This window comes from Cetorhinus maximus, chromosome 6 (assembly GCF_964194155.1).
Source record: "Cetorhinus maximus chromosome 6, sCetMax3.hap1.1, whole genome shotgun sequence".
NCBI lineage: Eukaryota > Metazoa > Chordata > Chondrichthyes > Lamniformes > Cetorhinidae > Cetorhinus > Cetorhinus maximus.
In genome coordinates, this window is record NC_135884.1 from 64,782,510 (window position 1) to 64,808,406 (window position 25,897).

Here is a 25,897-nt window from a genome sequence, read left to right on the forward strand (position 1 = left end):
TTACTGCCAATTGTACAGTGTTGATGAGACTGCACTTAGAGTAAAGTGTACAGTTTTGGTCTCCCTACTTGAGGAAGAGTATACTTGTATTGGAGGCAGTTCAGAGAAGATTCCCCAGGTTGATTCCTGGGATGAAGGGTTTGTCTTATGATGAAAGGTTGAGCAGGTTGGGTCCATACTCATTGGAGAATAAAAGAATGAGAGATGATCTTATTGAAACATGTAAGATTCTGAGGGGATAGAAACATAAAATGCTGGAAAAACTCAGCAGATCTGGCAGCACCTGTGGAGAGAGAAACAGAGTTAACGTTTCGAGTCCATATGGCTATTCAGAGCTAAAGAGAAGTAGAAATGTAGTGGATTTTATATTGTTTAAAAGGAGGTGGAGCAGGTGAAGCAAGATAGAAGGTCAGGGATAGGTGGGAGCTAAGGAGAGATTGACAAAATGTCATGGACACAGGACAATGGAAGTGTTAATGGTAGTGTTAATGGTAGTGTTAAAGACTAAAGAAAGTGCTGATAGTGGCAGAACATGTTAATAGAAGAACAAGGGTGAGTGCTGTGAAAGCACAACATAGAAGCAAGTGACAGATGGCCCTGTGGGTGTGGGGTTGGGAGAAAAAGAATTTAAAAAAAAAGAATGAATAAAAATAACTAAATAAAAAAAAAGAAAATAAATAAGAATAGAAGTAAAAATTGAAATGTAAAAAATTTGGATTAAAGAAGGAGTAGAGATGGAGGAGAGAGTCCATGCTCTGAAGTTGTTGAACTCAGTGTTAAGTCTGGAAGGCTGTAAGGTGCCTGAACGGAAGATGAGGTGCTGTTTCTCCTGTTTGCGTTGGGCTTCACTGGAACATTGCAGCAGGCCAAGGGCAGACATGTGGGCCTGGGTCATGCTTGCGGACTGCTTTCAAGATTCTGAGGGTGCTCGACAGGTTAGATGCTAAGAGGATGTTTCCCCTCTTGGGGGGAAATCTAGAACCATGGGGCACAATTTCAGAATAAGGGGTCTCCCATTTAAGATGGAGATGAAGAGGAATTTCCTCTCTGAGGGTTGTTAATCTTTAGAATTCTCTATCCCAGAGAGCAATGGAGGCTGGGTCATTGAATAAATTCAAGGCCGAGTTAGATTTTTGATGTACAAGAGTGTTGAGAGTTATGTGGTGTTGGCAGGAAAGGGGAGATAAGGCCACAATCAGATTAACCATGATTTTATTGAATGGTGGAGCAATCTCAAGGGACCAAGTGGCCTAATCCTGCTTCTACTTCTTGTGTTCTAACCCTTCTCATTCCAGTTGCAAGTTTCTGCATGTTTCCGCTGGCTCAGCTAATCTCCCATCAATTTAGCATCATATGTAATTTTGACTGGCTTGCACTGGGTTCCTTTGAGAAGCTCATTTTTAGAAAAAAAATCACCTGTATGTGAATTGTTAATCCATTCAAGGGTTTAATCTTAGCAGAGTTCATTTGGCATACCTGACCCTTAATTGTTGTCATAGCTATTGAACAGGCACCTGTTATCAAATTGATTGTTTTTGTTGCTATGTTACAGCAATCATAATGATTAGTATGTCCCCTGACTCTGTTGGATGTTTAATCCAACAAGACTGGCTCTATAGTATATCAAGTGATTCATCCTAGCAGAGTTACCTAGTAGCTGAAGGATTTTACCCAGAGGTTCTCTCTGAACGGATATCTTGAGTTTAATGTTATTGCTGCTGTGCAGACAGTGATCTCAGAGCAATTTATTGTGCCATTGTTACTGTGTTACCATGATCCGAATGATAATGGTGACATTTTCATGCACTCTCATAGTACCAGTAAACGAATTCAGTTGTTTGTAAAATGTTTGATTCCAACTGATGTGTTTAGTATATATCGGGGGTTTAATAAGTTCTGTGTTTGCTGATGCTGCAACTGCAGAGGGTGCACTCCCCGTGCACACAGTTACAGTGCTTGTGAGATCACTGATATGTCCCAGGCAGCTATATCCAACAAAGGTGGTGCAGAGCTGACAAAGACAGAAGAGAACATGCAACACTGTTCTCACTCCCTCCAGCTCCTGGTCCCGTCCCCCCCCAACCACCCCCACCCACTGGCTGGCTGTCCCCAGAAGGATGGAGGGAACAGGTTTTGGGGTGAGTGGAGTGGAGTCGGTAGCGGGCTTCCCAGAGAGCAGGCAGTGGGGAGGGACAGGGATAGGGAGCACAGCAATGATGTCAGCGATGGGAGAAATCACGTATAAGCCAACAAATGGAGTGGTTGCTGTGTTCCTGTTCCCGTTTTGCAGGAATGACAGTGTTAATACAGATGCCAAGGCCTTAGAGAGGTGCAGAGGAGATTTATTAGAATGGCACCTCATTGAAGGACTTTATGATTAGAGACTGAAGAAGCAGGGATTGTTCCCTCCTCTTCAGAGCAGAGAAAGTTAAGGGGAGATTTAATTGAGGTATGCAAAAATCATGAAAGCATTTGATAGAATAGATAGGAAGAAATAACTTCTATTGACAGGAGGGTCAGCAAGTAGAGGACACAGATTTAAGATGATGTGCAAAAGAACCAGAATGGAGATGAAATCTTGTTAAGACACATGGAAACAATGAGTGGGATCAGCATCCTAGAATCCTGCTGTTTTAGGGAATCAGTCTAATATATGGGATCCTGCTGTTTTAGGAAGCCAGTCCAATTTAGAGGGTCTTTTTTATATTTGTTCATGGGATGTGGGTGTCACTGGCTAGGCCAGCATTTACTGCCCATCCCTAATTGCCCTTGAGAAGGTGGTGGTGAGCTGCTTCCTTGAACCACTTGGCCACAGTGCTGTTAGGAAGTTCCAGAGTTTTGACCCAGGAACGGTGATATAGTTCCAAGTCAGGATGGTGAGTGGCTTGGAGGTGAACTTCCAGGTGGTGGTGTTCCGATGTGTCTACTGCCCTTGTCCTGGATAGTAGCGGTCATGGGTTTGGAAGGTGCTGTCGAAGGAGCCTTGGTGAATTCCTGCAGTGCATCTTGTAGATGGTACACACTGCTGCTACTGTGCGTCGATGATGGAGGGAGTGAATGTTTGTGTTTGGGGTGCCAATCAAGTGGGCTGCTTTGTCCAGGATGGTGTCAAGCTCCTTAAGTTTGTTGGAGCTGCACTCATCCAGGCAAGTGGAGAGTACGACATCACATTAATGACTTGTGCCTTGTAGACAGTGGACAGGCTTTGGGGAGTCAAGAGGTGAGTTACACGTCACAGGATTCCTGACCTGCTCTTGTAGCCACAGTATTTATCTGGCTAGTCTAGTTCATTTTCTGGTTAATGGTAACCCCCAGGATATTGATTGTTGGGGTTTCAGCAATTGGTAATACTATTGAATGTCAAAGGGCGACGGTTAGATTCTCCCTTGTTGGAGATGGTTATTGTGTGGCACAAATGTTACTTGCCACTTGTCATCCCAAGCCTGGACGTTATCCAGATCTTGCTGCATTTGGACATGGACTGCTTCGTTATCTGAGGAGTTGTGAATGGTGCTGAACGTTGTGCAATCATCAGTGAACATCCCCACTTCTGACCTTCTGATGGAAGGAAGATCATTGATGAATCAGCTGAAAATGGTTGGACCTAAGGCACTAGAGGAACTCCTGCATTTATGTTCTGGACCTGAGATGATTGACCTCAAACAACTACTACCATCTTCCTTTGTGCTAGCTATGATTCTACCCAATGGAGAGTTTTCCTCCTGATTCCCATTGATTCCAGTTTTGCTAGGGCCCCTTGATGCCACAGTTGGTCAAATGTTGCCTTGATGTGAAGGGCAGTCACCCTCGCCTTACCTCGGGAGTTCAGCTCATTTGTCCATGTTTGAACCAAGGCTGTAATGAGGTCAGCAGCTGAATGGCCCTGGCGGAACCCAAACTGGGCGTCAGTGAGCAGGTTATTGCTAAGCAAGTGCCGTTTGATGGCACTGTTGATGACCCCTTCCATAACTTTACTGATGATCGAGAGTAGACTGGTGGAGCAGCAATTGGCTGGGTTGGATATGTCTTGCTATTTGTGCACAGGACATACCTGAGCAATTTTCCACATTGCCGAGTAGACACCAGTGTTATAACTGTACTGGAACAGCTTGGCTAGGGGCACAGCAAGTTCTGGAGCTCAAGTCTTCAGTACCATTGCCAGAATATTGTCAGAGCCCAAAGCCTTTGCAGTATCCAGTGCCCTCAGCTGTTTCTTGATATCACGTGGAGTGAATTGAGTTGGCAGAAGACTGGCATCTGTGAAGCTGGAATGCTGGGTACCTCCGGAGGACGTTGAGATGGATCATCCACTTGGCACTTCGGGCTGAAGGTTGTTGCAAATTCTTCAGCCTTATCCTTTGCACTGATGTTCTTTGCTACCCCATCATTGAGGATGGGGATATTTGTGGAGCCCCCTCTTCCAGTGAGTTGTTTAATTGTCCACCATCATTCACGACTAGATGTGACTGAACTGCAGAGCTTAGATTTGACCCGTTGGTTGTGGAATCGCTTAGCTCTGTATATCACTTGCTGCTTATGCTGTTTGGCACACAAGTAGTCCTGTGGCGTCGGCGCAGCAAGTTGACACCTCATTTTTAGGTATGCCTGACTTTGCTCCTGGCATGCCCTTCTGTACTCTTCATTGAACCAGGCTTGATTCCTTGCTTTCGTGGTAATGGTAGAGCCAGGGATATGCAGGGCCATGAGGTTACAGATTGTGGTTGAGTACAATTCTGCTGCTGATAGCCCACAGCGCCTCATGGTTGCCCAGTCTTGAGTTGCTAGATCTGTTCAAAATCTATCCCATTTACCATAGCGATAGTGCGACACAACACGATGGAGGGTATCCACAATGTGAAGGCCTGTGTAGTGGTCACTCCTACCGATTCTATCATGGACAGATGCATCTGCAGCAAGCAGGTTGGTTAGGATGAGGCCAAGTATGTTTTTCCCTCTTGTTGCGTTCTTCACCACCTGCCATAGACCCAGTTCTAAAGGACTTGGCAAGTTCTGTCTGTAGTGGTGCCACCGAGCCACTCTTGGTGATGGACATTGAAGTCCCCCACCTAGAGTACATTCTGTGTCTTTGCCACTGTTAGTGCTTCCTCCAAGTGGTGTTCGACATGGAGGAGTACTGATTCATCAGCTGAGGGGGGACGGTACACGGTAATCAGCAGGACGTTTCCTTGCCCATGTTTGACCTAATGCCATGAGACTTCATGGGGTTTTGAGTCAATGTTGAGGACTCCCAGGGCAATTCCCTCCCAAATGTATGCCACTGTGCTGCCACCTCTGCTGGGTCTGTCCTGCTGGCCGGACAGGACATACACAAGCGTGTGGATGTTGGTGTCTGGGACATTATCTGTAAAGTATGATTCTGAGAGGATGACTATGTCAGGCTGCTCCTTGACTCGTCTGTGAGACAGCTCTCCCAATTTTGGCACTGGTCCCGAGGTGCAGGGCCGACAGGGCTCAGTTTGTCATTGTCGTTTCCGGTGTCTAAATAGATGCTGGGTGATCCATCCAGTTCCACTCCTTTTAGACTTTTTAGTGGTTTGATGCAACTGAGTGGCTTGCTAGGCCATTTCAGAGGGCATTTAAGAGTCAACCACGTTTATGTGGATCTGGAGTCAAAGGACGGCAGATTTCCTTCCCTAAAGGACAGATGAGCTTTTACGACAATTGACAATGATTTCATGGTCAGGTTTTAATCCCAGATATTTATTGGACTCAAATTTCAGCATCTGCCGTGGTGGGGTTCGGACCTGGATCCCAGTGCATTACCCTGGGTCTGGATTACTAGTCCAGCGACAATACAACCACGCCACTACTTCCCCCGTTGGATCCTGTTAAGGGTATCAGTCTAATTTATAGAATTCTGTAGTTTTAGGGATTCCTCTGGCAACTTTGCATCTTGTGAAATAGTGATTTGTACCTATGTGCTTAGCTCTATTAAACATGGACTTGTTTGACATAGGAACCCCACTCTGGCATGGCAGTCTGTGCTGCACTTGTGGCAGATGAAGACAGTGGGCTGGACGCAGGAAACTATAGACCATTAGTCTAACGTGTCATTGGGAAAATTATTAAGGACAGCAGTACATTTAGACAATCATAATCAAACAGAGTCAACATGGTTTATGAAAGGGAAATTGTTCAAGGACACCCAGATCCCTCCGTACTGCAGCATTCTATAGTCCCTCTTCATTTAAGCAATACTCTGCTTTTCTATTCTTCCTGCCAAAATGGACGACCTCATATTTTCAAACATTATACTCCACCTGCCAATTTTCTGCCCATTCACTTAACCATGTATATCCCTTTGCAGGCTCTGTATGCTCTTCACAACTAGCTTTCCTACCTATCTTTGTACCATCAGCAAATTTGACAAAATACAGTTGGTCCCTTCACCCAAGTCATTAATATAGATCGGAAATAGTGGTGGCCCCATCACTGATCCCTGTGGCACTCCACAAGTTACAGTTTGCCAACCTGAAAAATCACCCATTTATCCTAACTCTGTTTCCTGTTAGACAGTCCTCTATCCATGCTAATATATTACCTCCAATACCATGAGCTCTTATTTTGTGCAGTATCCTTTTATGTGGCACCTTATCGAATGCCTTAGGAAATCTAAATGCACTGCATCTACTGGTTCACCTTAATCCGCCCAGTTTGTTACATCCTCAAAGAAATCTTTTTTTCCCTTTACTTTGCTTTTGGATAGCTATATCCAGCCATTTGCAACTCATTTGGACACATGTTTTGTTTCTTTAATTCATCCATTACCACTCTCTTTGGCTTTTGTACTGTGAAACCTTTTGTCATTTAAGATGCTGCTTCTGCTTTTCAGCAAGCAGGATATCCTGTCTTGTAGTTTCACTAGTTTGGCACCTTATTTTTAGGTATACCTGGTGATGCTCCTTGTCTGTTCTAGACTTCTTATTGGACCAGGGTAGGACCCTGCCTTGGTAGTAACATTAGAGGAGGAATATGCTGGTCATGAAGTTGCAGATTGTGGTTGAATATAATTCTGCTGCAGTTAATATAAGTCTGTGGGTTTTCAATCTATTGGCACTTTCCAGAATCTAGGGAATTTTAGAAGATTGTAACCACCTTACTGCAGCCACTAGGATGCAGGCGGGAGCTTGTCAGCCTTTAAGTCCCATTTAAATGCTAGGCAGTTTTTCTCTGGTAATCATTGTTTTAAGTTCCTCCCTCCCTTTTGCCCTCTGATTTTCTACTGTTATTTAGGTGCTTTTAGTATCTTCTAATGGTGAAGACAAATACCAAACATTTGTTCAAAGTCTCTGCCATTTTCTTGTTTCCAGTTATAACTTCCCCAGTATTAACCTCTCTAGAGGACCGACGTTTACCTTGAGGGCTCTCTTATGTATTTATAAAAGCTTTTGGTGTCAGTTTTAATATTTCTTGTTAGTTTACTCTAATTTATAGAATGCTGCAGTTTTAGAAAATTGGTCTAATTTATGAGATCTTGTGGGGTTTTAAGGAATTAATCTAATTTATGGGATCCTATCATTTTATGAAATCAGTCATAATTTATAGAATCCCGCAGTTTGAGGGAATTAGTCTAATTTATGCGATCTTGCTGTTTTAAGGACTCTGTTTAATTTATGTGCTTTAGCAAATGTGGAATATACTTGGAAGGGCTGCTTCCTTCATTGCAAAAAGATTACACTGGGACTCCGCTATAATGCAGCCCACAGGGACCATATTTTGAGATCGTGTTATATGAGGCAGATTTGGAGAGGATGTTTCTTCTTGTGGGAGAATCCAGAACTTGGGATCACTGCTTAAAAATAAGGGGTCACCCATTTAAAACGGAGATGAGGTGAAATTTTTCCTCTGAGGGTCGTGAGTTTTTGAGGACATAAAGAGGCTACAAAAAGATATGGATAGGTTAAGTGAGTGGGCAAAGATCTGGCAAATGGACCATAATGTGGGGAAATGTAAAACTGTCCATTTTGGCAGGAAGAATAAAAGGCATATTATCTAAATGGTGAGAGATTGCAGAGGAATCTGGGTAGTTTAGTGCATGAATCGCAAAAGGCTAGCATGCAGATACAGCAAGTAATTAGAAAGCTAATAGAATGTTATCATTTTTGTGAGGGGAATTGAACACAAAAGTAAGGAGGTTATGCTTCAGTTATACGGAGCACTAGTGAGATCACATCTGGACTACAGTGTACAGTATTGGCTACCTTATTTATGGAAGGATGTAAATGCGTTGGAAGCAGTTCAGAGAAGGTTTACCAGATTAATACCTGGGTTGTCTTTTGAGGAAAGGTTGGACAGACTAGGCTTGTATCTGCTGGAGTTTAGAAGAGTAAGAGGTGACTTGATTGAAACATATAAGATCCTGAGGGGGCTTGACAGGGTGGATGTGGAGAGGGTGTATCCTCTTGTGGGAGTATTTAGATCCATGGGTCACTGTTTAAACATAAGGGGTCACCCATTTAAAACGGAGATGAGGCGAAATTTTTTTTGAGTGTCTGAACCTTTGGAACCCTCTTCCTGAAAAGGTGGTGGAAGCAGAGTCTTTGAATATTTTTAAGGCAGAGGTGGATAGATTCTTGGTATCAAGGGAGGTGATAGGTTATCAGTGGTAGGCAGGATTCAGATTTCAGGTTACTATCAGATCAGCCATGATCTTATTAAATGGCGGAGCAGGCTTGAGGGGCCGAATAGCCTACTCCTGCTCCTTGTTCGTATATTCGTTGGTGAAGCCACAATACTGGCTGGGTATATATGGCATTTCGGGCTTTCTTTCCTGCTTGGCCGCCTTCATCCATCTTGATCGACACCCTTCCCAACTTCATCTTTAAGTTGCTCATGAAGGATTGATTCAGCTGTCCTCATTCTTTTTGAAATGGATGCTTAACCTTCCTTGATCTAGTCAATGATTTTCAGTTTCCTGCCTCTGATATAACGTATTCTCTTTCATGACCCAGTACATGTTTTTGTATTGATCGTTGTATGGGCACCTGTGCAAGCACAGATGGCCCAATGAAGAGTCATACGGACTTGAAACGTTAACTGTGTTCCTCTCCGCAGATGCTGTCAGACCTGCTGAGCTTTTCCAGGTATTTTTATTTTTGTTTTTGTTTTGGATTTCCAGCATCTGCAGTTTTTTGCTTTTATCTTAAATTTGACCTGCATTTACACAGCGAAAACCGGTGTTCAATTACAATGGGAAATTAAATAGTCACATGGCTGCCACCTCATTGACTGGTTCTAAATCTAATGACATTTTTTAATCAAAAAAGTATTATTAAAATAACAATGAAAGTATATGGAAAAGTTATAACTGGAAACAAGAAAATGGCAGAGACTTTTGAGCTAATAAAGAATAGTTTTGTGAATATAAATATATTTAAATTAATATTTCCATACAAAAGTATGATCTGAAATTAAAAAGTTTGAAATAGAGTTTAATTTTATTTAATTGCTTAAAGTTTAATTTTATTTAATTGCTTGTTGGGTAATACTGAAAAGTATTATCTGGTAGAAGTGAAGCATTTATATTTCAACAATATTTGACACATCGCAAAAAAGACTGGAAATACAGTCTGAAGGGATAAATGTAAATGAAGATTTTAGGATCCAAGACAGACCAGCGTTATACAGAGTTCAATGCTATAGTGGACCACGTTATACCGGGGCCTAAGTGTACTTGTACAACCTTTGAAATGTTGTGATCAGATCACCTGGGCTCTGAAATGATTGTTAAATGAAGTAATCCAGGACCATGTGTGGAAAATATCTGATGGACCCTGGCATCCGTTCTCCAGCAGTGATTAGTGAATAGCTGGAGCAGAAAGCCTGCTTCATTTTTACCTTTTTCTAACCAGGACACTGTGGTGTGGCCAGTGCGGTAACAGCCCAACTGCACTATCGGCCCTTTGTTAGTGCAGCGCTCTCCGGAGATCAGAATTGTTAATGTTTTTGAAGCAGTGATATAAGTACAGCACTATATTTCTGTTATTTATATGAATGAAATATTATTATTGGGTGAAAGCAAAATGCTGCGGAAGCTGGAAATCTAAAATAAAAGTGCTGGAGACAGCCAGTCAGACAGCCAGTCAGACAGCATTTGTGGACAGAAAATCAGTTAATGCTTCAGGTTGATGACTTTGCAACAGAACCGGAAGATGTTAGTTGGCCAGGGATAAGTGAAGTTTGGGGCACTTTCTTTCTCTAGGATTTAATTGCGCTTAGTGGTATGGTGTGTTCAATTTTTATTCTCAAGCAGTACAATTTTTTTGTTCCAGTATTGAGTTGTGTGAAGATTAGGTCCAAGTGTGTTGGTGGTTACAAGTTATTCTCTGATTGTGGTGAGAGAAATTTGATTTATTGGATTGTGTATTTTTTTACTTTCAATATTGGTATCAGTATATTAACAAATCCTCGTGGCAACACTTGGAAGCAGCCTGCCTTGGTGAATAATCAATTGTGGATTAACCTTTGTATAGCCTTTGTTGTAATAGATGAGAAATGGAAAATATTGTGTTTATTAACTGTTAGCATTGCTGACAAACCTGGAAGCTTGCACTCTGTTTTGCCTGTCAGTTTCCCCCATCTGAAAGAAAGACCTGCATATGCATTGCACCTTATCACACCTAACATTGCAATACCCTTCACACACACTACTTTTACGTTGTTTTGTAGGTATTTACGGTAACCAAGTCGCACACAACAAGCTCACAAAAGAAACAATGAGAAGTATGAGTAATTAATCTATTTCAGTGGCTTATTGACCAATGCACCAGGGAGAATTTCATATTCTTCAAAATGTGTCATGGCATTTTTTTTTAAGTAGAGTAAATACATATATTTTGTAAAGACACTGTGTAGTTTTTTTTCTGCAAGGTGCATATGGAAGAATGTATTGTCTTGGCATCTTGTAACATTCACCTGAACAAGCAGCTGGGTTTTGGTTTTCAAGTTTAATCTGAGGAAAGTGCATCAGATATTGACAGTACAACATTCCCTCTTTAACTGAGTTAAACTGATACTCAGTAAAAGGCACTGACTGGTGTCAGGGTTTTGTTCCATTGACACATTTAGTGACCTTTCTGTATATGTCTAGCAGCTTGTGTTTTGCAGACTAAGTGGACTCCAGAGTGTTCAAGCCATAACCTGATGTCTATAACCATGCATTGAGTTGAGATCACTGGATAGCAATCAGTAATAGGAGTGCTGGCTGATATTTTTTTTCCTTCTCCCCACACTCCTTGATTTTATAGGATGTACTGTATGGAAAATTTAATGTGGAAGGAATATGGTAGGTCCATCTGGTGTTATTTTTCCTACTGGCCCACTGGGTAGTTAAGTTATAAGCAAAGTTAAATGCAAATCCCAAATGATGTCAGCTCAGCATGTAAGATTAAGAATTCACAATCTCCATATATAATTAAGTGAATAATCATTAGGTGAAGAATTTCAGATGCCAGTGTTCCTCCTTTCGTTTGAACAATATAAAAGAAAATGGATTGGTGTTTAAATCTTCTTTTATCATTAGCTTGTTTTGAATGATGCTGCTAATTCAATTCATATGAATTGGTCTATTTCCCATGTTGTTGCACACAGCGTGTTGAAAAATTTCAGCTAGATATTCACAAGGAATGTGTTGATGACACATCCTAAAACAGTGGACTGTAGAAACTGTGACTTTAATAACATGGGATAAAATAATAATGCATTCATACAAATTGTGCCGTTAGTTCCCCATTGGCCGAGGCATTGCCATCAGAGTCGACTTGCCAATGAATCAGCAACCCTTTTCTCCTGTAGCATAAATTGTTGTGATCGTTTGAGATTTGGCATTCTTGCATTTATCCTGATGAGTGCAGGACAAAAAGCTTCTGCAACATTCAAGTTCTGTACCACCGAGCAATTGCTGGTTTGTAATAACCGCAATATAATTACAGCAGGAAAGTTGAAGGCTCCAGGAACCACATGTAAATTATTAAAAATGAAAGAATACAGATGAATATTAGTGTAGCTTAGTGAATTAATTCACATGAGTGAATTAACAAATGAATGGAAAACCAGCACCATTGAATCAACACATTCTTAGAATAACAAACTAATAAATTAATGCAGTAGTGAGCATCAGTGAATTAAATGGAGAAGTGGGAAGAAGTGAATTGACGTATGCAGAGACACTAACCTAGCAACAGTTCAGTAAATGAACGACTGAATAAAGAATGCTGCCAACTGGTAAACATAATTATTCTAAAGAAAAGCTAAAAAGCCCTGTTGCCAACAAGACGCTTAAGTGGTTAATATGTACTTGTGTCATATTTCTTTGTCTGATTACATTTCCAAGAATACTGGGATATTTCTCTATATTAAAACCTCTATATAAAACATATTATTGTTGCATAATGATATTAAATACTTCAAATAAATACTTCGGGTGCTTAAATTTAGAAGAGGCAGTCCCATCACAAAGCATCGTTCCCAGATTAAAAGAGAAATGCATGGGTCTGGGTAAGAATCTTAGTGGGGATTATTAGAGATAGGGCTCATGAGTGTTGGTGTAACAATGGAACTAATGGAGTTATGAGGACTGAGGTGCTAGGCTTGAAACCAGTGCCATCCTGGAAAGAAAACAAGGTCATGAAACCAAGTAAGAAAGCTGAGACTTGGGTAGGCCTTAGGCTAGAATTGTGTTGATGGGCAGCATAAAGTAGGGGGAGGTTCAAAAATACACAAGGGAGTCTTTGACTAAACATTTAATCATTTAATATGTGGCTTGGTGTTAAATACTACTGTGAAGTACCATGGCATGCTTACTATGATAAAAGTATTATATAAATGCAAGCTTCCTACCTGAGTACCCACTCCACTGCCCTTGTGTTTCTGTATTTTTTCTATATTAAAAGCTAGTTCTGTTTTTATTCCTTTCTTCCTTAGATATACATCAACCCGCCCCTTGAATGCATCAATGCTTTTTGCTTCAAATATTCCTTGTGGTTGTTCCACACTCATACTACTTAGTGCAAAAGAATTCCTCCCAAACTCTTAATTTGATCTGTTAGTGGGAGCTTATATTCATGCTTCTCTCTCCTCCCAATTCTGGACTCACTAAGTTTCCCTACATTCACTCCTTCTAATGGGAGTTCCTATTCAGTTTCTTGTTACGCTGAGATCCCTGGACCACATAATCAACGGTACCAAATCATATCACCTCTGGCCCCCCCCCTGTATACTAAACTCATAGTAGGAAAAGACCTGTTGGTCCATCAAGTCTCCCCCACACCATGACAGCTGGACCATCATCTCCCTACCCTGCAACAACACCACCCCCCCCACCCCCCACACCACGCACCCATTCTCCTGCAATCATTAATCTTCTGGGAGAGGCAATAAAACCCCAGAGCCAATAAGGCGGAAAAACACTAAAATTTCTCTCTAAACCAGTCCAGGAAATCACATGCACTAAGTCTGAAAAGAAGGAAAGTCTTGTATTTATATAGTGCCTTTTGTAATGTCAGGACGTCCTAAAGTGCTTTAAAACCACAATTACTTTTCAAACGTAGTCACTGCTGGAATGTAGAAAATATGGCAGCCAATTTGTGCACGATAAGCCCTGACAAATAGCAACATGGTATTGGCCAGATAATCTATATTTGCTAACGTTTCGAGTCCGTATGACCCTTTTGCAGAGCTCTGAAGAAGGGTCATAGGGCCTCGAAATGTTAACTCTGTTTCTCTCTCCACAGATGCTGTCAGACCTGCTGAGTTTTTCTAGCATTTTCTGTTTTTTGTTTCAGATTTCCAGCATCCGCAGTATTTTGCTTTTAATCAATTTTTGTGTTAGATTCCCTGACCGGGGGAAACAATCTCTCAGCGTCCACTCTGTCAAGCCTTTTTAGAATTTTGTGGGTTTCAATGAGATTGCCTCTCATTCTTCCAACTCCAGAGAATATAAGCTCAATTTAGTCAGTCACTCATCAAGCCCCTCATCCCAAGGACCAATTTAGTGAACCTTTGCTGTACCGCCTCCAATGCAAGTATATCCTCCCTTAAATGTGGATACCAAACAGACACAGTATTCCAGATCTGGTCTCACCAAAACCTTGTACAACTGTAGCAGGACTTCCTTATTCTTGCACTCCAGTCCCCTTGCAATAAAGGCCACCATGCAATTTGCCTTCCTAATTACTTGCTGCACCTGTATGCTAACATTCTGCTTTCCAATTATTTTATAGGCCTTTTTCAGGTTGCCCTTGAGTCATTGTTCCTCTAAAGTAAATCAACCAAGCTGATTTCTGTAGCGGAAGCTTGTAGCTCTCTGAATTTTTCCCAAAGGCACTACAGATTGCATATGTTGATGTAGTCACATGATTTTAAACCCAGAAATACCCCAATAGTCCTGTGATACTTTGCAATGTTACAACACTTCACTCAATCATTTGAAATCAATGAGTGATCCTGGTACTGCATTGAAAGTTACAAAGCCTAAAATTGTATTGTCTAACTTTTGAGCCACACAATGGGAAATCAGCTAGTGTCATTCACATTGTAACAGCCATGTTTAAATGTTCCTGTATAAAAGCCAGCAGATGCTTTTGTGTGAATGGTGGTGGAATGGCATGCTAAAATGTTATGGTTCCAACAGGTCCCTATACACCTTCCTATTGATCTTAAGACGTGGAGACATAATTCCCTGCTTCGCCTTCTTCCTAACTGTTCATTCATGACTCTTGTTTAGTGCAGCATCAAGTGTATCAAAGTTTGTTTGATTCAGAGGGTGTGTAAAGAGTTAATGTACTACAAGCTCATAAAACTTGTTCAGTTTGAGTACTGAGGATATGTAAGAAAGTAACTCATGGTCAGATTGATAACACCTCCACAGAACCCTCACCCTGAAACCCAACTTCCAGCGGTGTATGGTGAATTTCTCATCTGTAATATGTTAATGTTACTTGAATAAACTGTCTGTACTAAGTATGTGCCTTCACAGTTCAGTTACCCTGACTATGCATATCATTCTATGGATTGCTTACTCATTTGTGCAAGCACTCAAGAGTACAGAAACACTCCTTCATACTATCCTCAATCGAACAATTTCTACTGCCCTATCTGAGGGGATGTTATGTAAAAATGCATTTAAGGCTCAGTAATTTTATTCTTCTTCACTTTCTAGATTGCTCTCTTTGTGTGAGGAAATTCTTATCATACAAAACCCAGTGTCCGATCTGTTGTGTGGTAAGTAAAACTTTCGCAGGCCTGAGAGAAAGGTAATGACCAATCTTGAGTATAGTATGAGAAAATAAAATGACATATGGGGATCTTTAATTATGAGTTGAACTTAACATTTTTCCATATTAGACACCAGGCCATCCCAGACCCTGAACTTGAAAATGCTGGGATTCTGGGCGGGCATTACAGAAACTGTTTATAACATAAATGGGATAAGCGTGACCACCAAGGGCAGGGTTTACTGTAAATCCTTTAGCGTTTACTGTAAATCCTTTAGCGGTTTAATGCACCTGTGATGGGATTCAGGATTCAAGTGTTGAGAATTCGGGCCCGATCCTGTTCTTCAAAGTAAAAGAAGCTTCTCCTTGTGCAGGATGACAAGATGCATGAAAATGCTGGCTACAGAGAGAAATGCTGCTAACTGTAAAAAGCATATTTTTAAATGTGTTTTTTTGATGGTCACCTGGATGAAGCCAAGGAAGAGGAAGTAGTAAGACACAATGTGAATGGGAGATATGGGACAAGACAGAGTAAGAGGGACAATGAGAGAAATAATAGGTAGACAAATGAGAATAGCAGTGTAAGGGACAGGCATAAACATGGAAGCAGGATATGCAGAAATGAGAGACATTGTAGGGGACAAAAGAGAAAAGTCAAAATCAGAGAGAGGGAGAGAGAAGAAATGAGAAATTTGAAAGTAAGAGCTTAGAACTCTGTGACTGGTTGGGTTTTGGCAGCGGGTTGTGTGACATTTGATCAACATGGTGCCTTGGGAATTTTGTGTTCTATATATTGTGTCTATAATGACTCATTAGTGCATTGTTTTATTGTTTTGTTTGCTGCCACAAAAACACTGTTTTCTCTTTGGTAATTAGTATTATCAGAAGGTAGGGTTGATGATCTCGACTGTGTGCCAGTATTTGCAGGGCACCCCCATGCAATAATTTCAGAAGCGCTGCATTATTATGCATTGTTGCAGGTGTTGCCCTTTGGAAGAGTCTTTAAACTGAGACTCCATCTGCCTATTCAGCTGAATGTTAAAGACCTGACAACACTATTTACTGGGTGTATGGGCCGACATTCTTCTCTGAACCAATAAAAACAGATGAACTGGCCATTTATCTTGCTGCTGTTCGTGAGATTTTCCTGTGCCTTTACGTTTGTTTGTGGTTTGAGAGACATGATGCAGTGCTGCATAATCTCAGTTCTTTCTTTCCTAAAATCTGAGAGAGCGGCTGAAATGCTATGCATGTTGTGCAGCTGCTCCTCCCAAACCAAGCATAATCTGCATCTGGGAGCCAGGCCTGTTCTACCATTTACTCAGGTAAACTAAAAAATAAAAGAAAGACCTTTGTTTATATGGTGTCTCCATTACCTTAGGACATCTTAAAGCATTGTACAGCCAATTAAGTACTTTTGAAGTGTAGTCACTGTTGTAGAAAATGTGGCAGCCGTTTTGCACATAGGAAGATCCCACAAAAAAGCAATTTGCTAATGATGACCAGACAACTCTCCTGTTCTTTGAAATAGTGCCATGGCATCTTTTATGTCCACATGAGAACGTGAAGGGGGCTTCGATTTAATGTCTCATCTGAATGATGACACCTTCAAGTGTCAGCCTGGATTTTTCTGCTCAAGTGCTTGAACCCACAACCTTTTGTCTGAGGCGAGAATACTACCAACTGAGGTGCAGTGGACACTGTGCAAACGTATGTACAGGACTATTGAGTGACCTGTTTAAGTAGAACATTCTTTTAACACTTCTACAGGAAATAAAATGTTCAGTATCTTGTTTGCTGCAACAAAAATTCAATGTGCAACCAGCCTAAAACCATACTGGCACAGGTGGTCAATGTATGGGAGTGTTGTGGTGTCAATGCAAGTCTGGGTTTGGAACAAACATCTTCTTGGTGTTGCTTGTTTATAACAATTGTTTCCACGCTGTATGATATGCCGCTAACTCTCAGAGCCTCCTTTGTAATTGCGTTTTTCTTCTCAACACCCCCCAACCACTCCACAGACTGCGACAGAACCAGAACTACGAAATAACAGAATATTGGATGAATTGGTGAAATGCTTTCGCTCTGTAAGGTACAGCAATTTTTGCTTTTGAATAAGTGAAGTGGAATGCCTTCTGTTTTCATTTCATCAGAATGGTCTGCTGTTTTCCATGTTTGAATAATTTTAGAAGTGCTTTTTGTTTTCCTACGATGAATGGAATTTACACGTAAGTTATGGCACAGTGTATGTCTCAAGGGGTGTGTACAAGTCTAGACACTTCACCTTAACTCTTGCTATGCTGAATTTTGTGTTGATCTTAGTTTGTCACATCTTTTTATTTTGTGCTAATTTTCTCACCTCCCTTTCCTGAGGGCATTGGCTGTTGCTGGAGTAGAGTTCCACAGAAGGGGTGTCCTTTTATACCTTTCCTAAGTGACCATTGTTTCTCTATGAACTTTAGCATTGGTTAGACACTTCAGCTGGAGAGACATTGCAGCTTAGCCTCACCCTGGTAACTCTGCTTTTTCCAGCAGGAATTGCTGGATAGTGGTCAGTAACAGGGAGTTAAATTTTCCATCTGTAACCCAGGCAACTGAGGCCAACTGTAATTAGTCCTACTGCGCCCTGGCTAAGTTGGGCTAACTCAGCATGCACTCTCTTCTCTATCTTCACGATCTCTATCTTCTGTTGCATGCTGTCATTTGCAGCTGAACCATTAGTAAGACCTTGTTACATATCTTTAAAAGAAAGACTGAACTTGTATTTATATAGCACCATTCACAACCTCAGGATGTCGACACCCTTTACAATCAATGAAGTATTTTGGAACTGCAGTAACTGTTGCAATGTAGGAAACGTAGCAGCCAATTTACACACAGCAAGCCCCCACAAGTAGCAGTGAGGTAATGATCAGATAATCAGTTTGTAATGATGGTTGAAGGATACACATTGGCCAAGACAGCAGGGAGAACTCCCCCTTGCCCTTCCTCAATCTATTACATACACCCAAGAGCATAGATAGGGCCTCGCTTTTAACATCTCATTCAAAACACAGCACCTTCAACAGCCAAGCATTCCCTGGGGTACTGCAATGAAGTGCGAGCCTAGATTAATTGCTGAAATCTCTGGAGCGGTATTTTGAACCAATAACCTACTGCCTCAGCTGAGAGTGATACCACCAGGTCAGATTTTTGTTGAAACTCTTTCTGATGGTCAGATTGATGGGTAGCAATAGTGTGGCCTTAACAGTTTACCCATAAAACAGTAAAACCACAAAACCACCCTGTCTCCCCATGCCACTATCTCAATTAGATGGGAGAATTTGGAGCTTGGAATGGAATTGCAAAAGCTGTGAAAAATGTTTGTCTCCTTGTTATTTAACAACAGTGAACTTGAAAAACAGAGTGATCCTGATGTGTGGAGTATACAAAACGTCGACAAATTTATCAACCATACTAATGCTACAGAATTCAATTCTACCTTCTGAAAAAAAATTGGGAAGAGGGTTTCAAACCTGCCATGATCCTCTGAGTTAGCTGATGCCAAATTCACAATCAGCTTGTATTTAGCTGGGGTTGAAGAGTGTTGGTGAATGGATGAAGGTAGAAAAATAGATGCTAACATCTGTTAGCATGCGGTTCCATGGATGTCAGTCTGTCAGTACCTGACTAATCTTCATGCACTCATTTAGTCTTGGATTGACAGTTGGTTATTTGATTATTGAGGGCATCATCCCGAAGCTTGATCTTTTCCTTAGCTGCTATCTATACAAGTGCACAGTTCAGCAGGAATTACTGCCTAGCATTAAGGAATTGAGTCTTGGCTGCTTTTTGTACTCCCTTCCTAAACCCAAGGCGCTGAAGTCAGTTGTATTATTTACAGTGATACCTTGGCTAAGTTCACCTAATTCAGCAAGAGGCTGACCTTCTGGCCTGTGTGGTGTAGTACAACCCGAGACAGTACATTTATCCCTTGGCCCAGTTGGTCCAGATCTCTTAAAGTTAGATTTTTCACAATAAGTTTGCTGTGAATCATAAGCATAGGAATTTGACTAAGGAAAAGAATGCTTAGGACCTGAGATGCCTACATGTACAATCAGACTATCACAACAGTGGTTGTGCTATACTTGAACCTAACTGATAGAGCAGGCTAGATGGTTAATAGCCTGTTTGCTTGCTTCCTTGTGCTGGCATGGAATTCATGGGTGATTCATGAAATTAGACCATTAGATGAATGCAGTAGATTAGGACACAATCTTTTCATTTCCAGGGCCTAGCTTGATGGGATGAAAGTCTCCTCTACTGATTGTAAGGATCCCAAATAAAATGAGTTTTGGACAGTTTTGACATAGTCCTTGGGGAGCATAGGCCAACGCTATGTTATTTAGCCATTTCAGTGTGAATCACAGGATCGAGAATACACTGCCTGAGTAAGTGGTGGAAGCCAATTCAATCAGAGCCTTCAAAAAGGCAGAAAGGGGAAAAGGCTGGGGAGTGGAACTAGGTGAATTGCTCTTCCAGAGAGCCAGCATGGTTATGATCGGCTGAATGGCTGCCTTCTGTGCTGTAACCATTCTGTGATTCTATATAAGGCCAGTCCATTTCTTATTTTCCATGAATTGCCACAGCATATCGATAGGTGGCAGCAATGCTTAAGTTTGTCTGATAATGCTTCTGTAAAGCACCTTGGCATATCTTACAATGTTAAAGGCCCCATATTAAGGCAAATTATAGTTGTTTTTAAAAGAGAAGTAACATGCTGAAAACTAAAAATGTTTTAACGCTAATGTTTGCCAGAATGCAAAAGTAAAAAAAAAAAACTTGTTGAATTTGTTTTGTGAAACCTTGCCAATATGATCTTCAAAGAGTGCTGTTGCTTCCTAAGGGTAAGGGCATTTTCTAAACTTGCGTTCCCTTAAGGGTCAAAATCCTTTATAGGAGTGGAGCATTTGGAAGTTTGAATAACATTGCAGAGCCACAGCTGGATGAAAAAAGCTTTTTGTCACAACTTCGGACATTGTCAACCAGTGAGAATTGGCCTGTCAGCTAATGGAATGTCATGTTTTGACATGGTCCTGTTGATATCCTACTCCTTGCTAGGGAATGTCATCCTCCAGCCAGTCTTGAAATGAGAACAGGCAACAAATGGGAAGTCCTATCTTGATTGGAAAAATTAACAGCAGCGACAACTTGTAGCATTAGTTTGAAAGTAGCTACAGGACGAATTTGCTCCTGTTTGCTTAGAAAATGTTGGCCACAAAATTTCCCTCTTGCTGCGCTGCTGGTTTTGGCGCAACTGGAACCTGGAGATCCAAAAACAGCACGGGATCTGCCCCATCAACTTTTGGCACACCTTAGGAAGAGCGATAGTGTGTACTTCCTGTGCATGCGCTGGGTGCATGCAGCGTCTGGAGCTGATTTGGTTGTTTTGGACCAGGCCCTAGTAATGTCCTCTATTTAACACTCACAGCTAAGCATGTATTCAAGTGCATGAGGGACACCTGCCCCAACTGGTACAATTTAAAGGCATCAGCATGGAACTTTTAAGATGAGGTGCTTTTGACTTTCTTTTGCTGTTGCAGATCTAGTGGAAATACTGTATACTGTTCTGGTGGTGGAGCTTTCACAAGTTCTTTGAGTCAGAAGGGAGTGGTGCTGGATCTTTGCAAGGAGTTGAGTGTATCTTGAAGGCCTCTGAGCAGAAAGCTTGCTCTTGGGGATTATAGTTGCAGTTGCTCTTGGGCTGCAGCACGACAGAGAGGTGGAGCAGAGGCAGCAGAGAGGACATCCTGTGCACAGATGGAGGAGGGAGAGGATTCTTGTTGGTGTGCGATTGTGCACAAAACATCATGTTGGCGAATGGCCACTATCCTGGTAATAGCCACAATGCTTTTGTTCTCTGCTGCCAGCCTACAAGGGGACAGCACTCGACTACAGGTGGACAGCACTCATACCAGAGCCATGCTGTGATCAGGAAGTTCTAGAGCCTACCATCACTAGTTCTGTTGCTTGGACTGCTAGGGAGTCTATTACTGCCGAAACTTGTCTCCAAATTTGTGGTGGTCCGCTGAGTCCTACACAACCTGGAAATCATGAGGGGCACAGCCCTTGCCAGCAGGCTTTTGGAGAGCACCTCAGAAGGAGTAGAAGGCATCATCATCCCAGACTGATACCCATGAGCATTTTGTCAGACTCTAGTTCCCCTGAAAACATCCCCATTTCACTGTTTCTCCCTAATTCCCCACCTTCCCATCCTTCTGCTATGGACCATCACAGCGTCCTCTGAAGTATCCTGAAATAAAAGACACCACAAAACATCATCCAAAAAACTTTATCCAACAGCCAAACTCAACTATTCACCCTTTTACTTTCCCTCAGTGCCTGCCTTATAGATGTCTTTGCTTGGCCTTGCCCTCCTACACAGTGCTACCCCAGTGGCTGCAGCATGACTGGTGGAAAGCTGATGACTTTCACTGGGAGAGACTGTAGATAGCCTTGCAGGACACCCTGCAGCAGCTCTGGGCCCTCTTCAGAATGTGCCACCTCAGCACACGTGACAGTGGAATGGTGCTGGTTGGCTGATGGGCAACAGCAAGAGAGGGTGGAAAATTCTCCCATCTTGAGAGAGGTAGCCAGTTTGTGCTTCATGGTGTCACTGTTATTCCCCCTGGTGTCTCAGCAATCCTAATAAACTGTTGGAGGCCAGAGCGCTGTGAGGCCTGCAAACCCCTTTGAGCATTGGTACCTGCATCCATGATGACAGTAGTCTGAGCCGGCATTTCACCAGGCTGGGTGTGCGTAGCAACAGGTATGGATCTTATGACTTCAGTCTGAACTTCCACTATAGCACTCAGGATGCCTGTGCCGCATTGTGGTTCAGTCCGGAGTAATGTCATTGAGTTGGCCACCATTTCCACTCCAAAATGGATGGACTCCAAACTCTGTGCGAAACTTTGTGGAAAGTTGGAGGCAGACTTCTCCATGCTCCTTGACTGTTATGATAGACTCTCTCATAGGCCAAACATATGGTGTGCTTGCCTATCAGCCTTTTCCTGTACACGCCTCAAAGTCCATCACAGCAGAATTTATGTGTGACATTGCCCTCCTGGGAGCTGGTACACATGCTTTCCTCCCATGCGCCCCCCCCACCCCCCGCAAAACCCCCCAACGACCTTGCTGCAGTAACTCACTAAGTGCAGTTCCCACCCCTACCCCCTTTAAAGTATGTGCAGTGCCAGCATCTGAACCACTGGCTGCGAGTGTCAAATCAAGTTACGGTGCTTCTTCATCAGACATCTGCTCTTGTACTTGTCCTTCATCATAAGGCTGCAGTGCATGTGTGTGGGGTAGAGGGCACAGATGCATGCTTGGGACAAGAAGGGGATTAAATAAGTTGGATGCTTGGCATCAGCAGTGTATTTTGTTATTTTTGTGCAGTTTTTAGTATTTTGGCTAGGGACCTCAATATTACATACTGAGATTGGCTCTGATAAGCTTGAACATTTAAATAGCATTCCAAGCTGCCTTGACAGAATCCATAGTTGAACATTGGCCACTTGGATGAGGTATTGAAGGGTGACTGTGTACCTGAATCAGTTTATTAGTAGCAATGAGGAGGGGAAGAAAATTGAAGAACAATATTCTAACTGATGCTCTTTTTTGACCTGGTAGTGCTTGATAGCACAGGTGAAGGCTCCTTTTGCATTGTGCTATGTCTAACCTTGTAATGCTTGATTGAATCGTGTAACAGGACCTTCACTATCCTGTGTTATGCATGACCTCGTAGTGCCTAATGGGGACAGTATAGTGGGATTTCTACTATGCATCTAACTTACAATATCCCACCCAGGAGTGCTTGATGGGAACTGTATAGAGGAAGCTGTATTGTGTACTTACCTCATTATCATTGTGATAGAATCTGTGGGCAAAGCTTGTATTTTTTGAGAGAGACCCCTAATTGAAAGGAAAACTGAGAAAGGAAACTGACCCTTCCAGTTGCTATGAAAACCGAGACTGATACTGAGAATTGGAAACCAAAATTTCTGGTTGAAATTATTAAAGAGACAAATCCATTAGAGTTCAGCAGAAGTTGATGAGTCCAGTGGTGTAATACGGGGAGGCTGAAGAAGACCGAGGCTAAATCTAGAATCTAGAGAGAAGCAAAGATATAATTTTTGCAGATGTTTCTGATACTTGAAGATAACATTGGTGTATCTTGGCTATCTATACCAAGTAGAGGAGGTCCTGCATAAGCGTACCATTTTTGGTGATGTCCATACCCATGGTACTCGGGTTGGTTGTACGCTGCTGTTGGCTGGGGATCAGGCTGCATCCTAGAAGAACAAATGCTGAAATTCTTTGTGAGGAAGACAGTGTTTTGACTGAGTTTGATGACTGATATGCTGAGCAGACTACTAAGCCAATTTGTAAGACCTGTCTTAGTTGTATCTGCCATCTAACGTGTAATTTGTAGTTCATAATCAACTGCAATTTGCCTGTCAATTCATGTTTAACTAATATTATGATCCCAACTGATGTTAATACTGGACAAGTCAGATCCCAGAGTGAAACCAAGCTTGGTAGATCCTAACTTTGTTTTTTTCAGAAACCGTGGAGGATAGTTACTGAACACATTTGCAAGAATCTGCCAGTATACTGTTCACACAAAGAATGAAACATTTATTAAACAAGAAAAAAATGAACTATATTACACTAGACAAAAAAGTTAGGAAGATTTCAATACAGGTACCAGAAAATGATTCAAAATCGCATTATTCCTTTTATCCCAGTAACCCTTACAGATACAAAACATCAGTGAAGAAAAAACACCACTGTCTCAATAGCAAGTTTTCTTACTTGGGTTAGCTCAGCTTTAATTTTCTCCTGGCGGACTTCTGAGCATTCACTAGATGCTTTTCTTCAGCTGGTATCTCTCCCTGAGACACCTAAAAACTGCAATCTAAACTAACCAAAATTCAACTTCAGAGCAAACACATGAATTCCCTAAACTCAATTCCTCAGCAGGCTTGCAGGATTTCTTATTGGAGAGATTAGACCGTCTGCCTGCATTCTGATATACACGCACTAAGTGACTGCCCTTCTGTGTTTTCCTGTCTCTGTGTTTCTCTGGACCCCTGTCGCTAGGCAACAGCACAGTTTTTCTATTTTGTTCTTTTTTGTAACTTCACTGAACTTCTAACCCCTTTGTAATCCACCTCTTCACTTCAAGGGCAGAATTTTCTGCCTGGTGGGCCTGACCCAATCTTTGGCGGGCGGGGAGCTGATCACCGCTGGAGAAGCGGGCCCTGCCGCCATTTTACGTGGGCGGGCCAATTAAGGCCCGCCCGGCGTGAAGTCCGGCGGGAAGCGCTATGCACTTCCTGTGCGGGTGGGGGAATTCCCCAAAAGCGAGAGTGTGCTGTTTCGCGCATGCGCACAAAAGAGCGCACATCTCCCTGAGGCAAAGGGCTGCCTCAGGGAGATTGCTGACACTTTTAAAAAAATATTAAAAATAGAAAAAAAAATTCCCTAACATGTCCCCCTCATGTGACAATGTCACATGAGATGGGACATGTTCATAATGTACATAATAACTTCATTAAGACTTTTGCAACCCTGCATGAAACCTCCCTGCCGCTGGATGGGGTTTCATGTTTTATCTATTAGCCGCCGGGGCTCCTGGCCTGCCTGCCAACCTTAAGGTTGGACGGGCAGGTCCTTTAATTGTTTAAATGACCCTGTCAATGGCCTCAATTGGCTGCAGCTGATTTTGCTGCAGGCCCACCTTCCTGAAAATTTAAATGGATCGGGGGTTCCGCCCGACGTCATTCTGCGTCATTTTACGCGTTGCCGAGCGGGCCCCGCCCCCTGCTTGCCGACGGCAAAATACTGCCCCAAGAGTTGTAAAACCTCATTAAAAATGCGTGCATACAAACAGGGCCCCAGATTTCCCAGCACCTAGCTCACGAAAACCTCTAAATGAAACTAAAACCAGGTTTTACCTTTGACACCCAAATTCAAAATGTAAATTAAACTGAAAGCTACACCTTGTCCCTAACACCTCCCTGTAGAAAAAACTGAAAAGGCATCTTTACAATTCCTCTTATTATTATCTCTATTTTACTTATACAGATTTTACTTTAGCAGTAACAAATACACCAGGACTTTTCCAGATAAATCATATTCTACACAAGTCCATTTTTGATCTCAACATTCTGGTTCCTTCATATTTGCTCTTGATAAAGCATTTGCTCCCCGCTACATGAATAATTTTCAATTTGTATGGTTGTAGTATTAAACTCCAACGAAATAGTCTCAGATTCTTGGTATGAAACTTTGCTAAAAGGTTAAAGGATTATGGTCTGTATAAATAACAACCTCTGCAGAGTTGTTGGATATGTAGACTTCATATCTCTTTTTCCACAGTTGAGTATTTCTGCTGGGAAGAATTTAACTTTCAAGAAAAGTAACTAACTGGCCGTTCGATCCCTATCTCGTCCTCCTGTAATAAAACTGCACCGACACTTAGGTCGCTGGCATCAACAGCCTCTTTAAATGGCTGAACATAATTTGGTCTTTCTAAATCCAGTGCGGTAGTCAGCACAGCTTTCAAGCTGTCAAAGGCACTCTGACATTTCTCTGTCCATTCATACTTCTTGCTTTTC

The 25,897-nt window shown here is 42.0% G+C and overlaps 1 protein-coding gene across 1 annotated transcript in view; it reads left to right on the forward strand.

Annotated features, from left to right (window-relative positions):
- rad18 (RAD18 E3 ubiquitin protein ligase) overlaps nucleotides 1-25,897 on the forward strand; it is a 277,327-nt gene that overhangs the window by 18,307 nt on the left and 233,123 nt on the right. Inside the window, exons 3-4 of the mRNA XM_078542926.1 lie at nucleotides 15,179-15,240; nucleotides 17,255-17,325. Coding sequence (XP_078399052.1) covers nucleotides 15,179-15,240; nucleotides 17,255-17,325 — 133 coding nt within the window. The remainder of the gene's footprint in view (nucleotides 1-15,178; nucleotides 15,241-17,254; nucleotides 17,326-25,897) is intronic.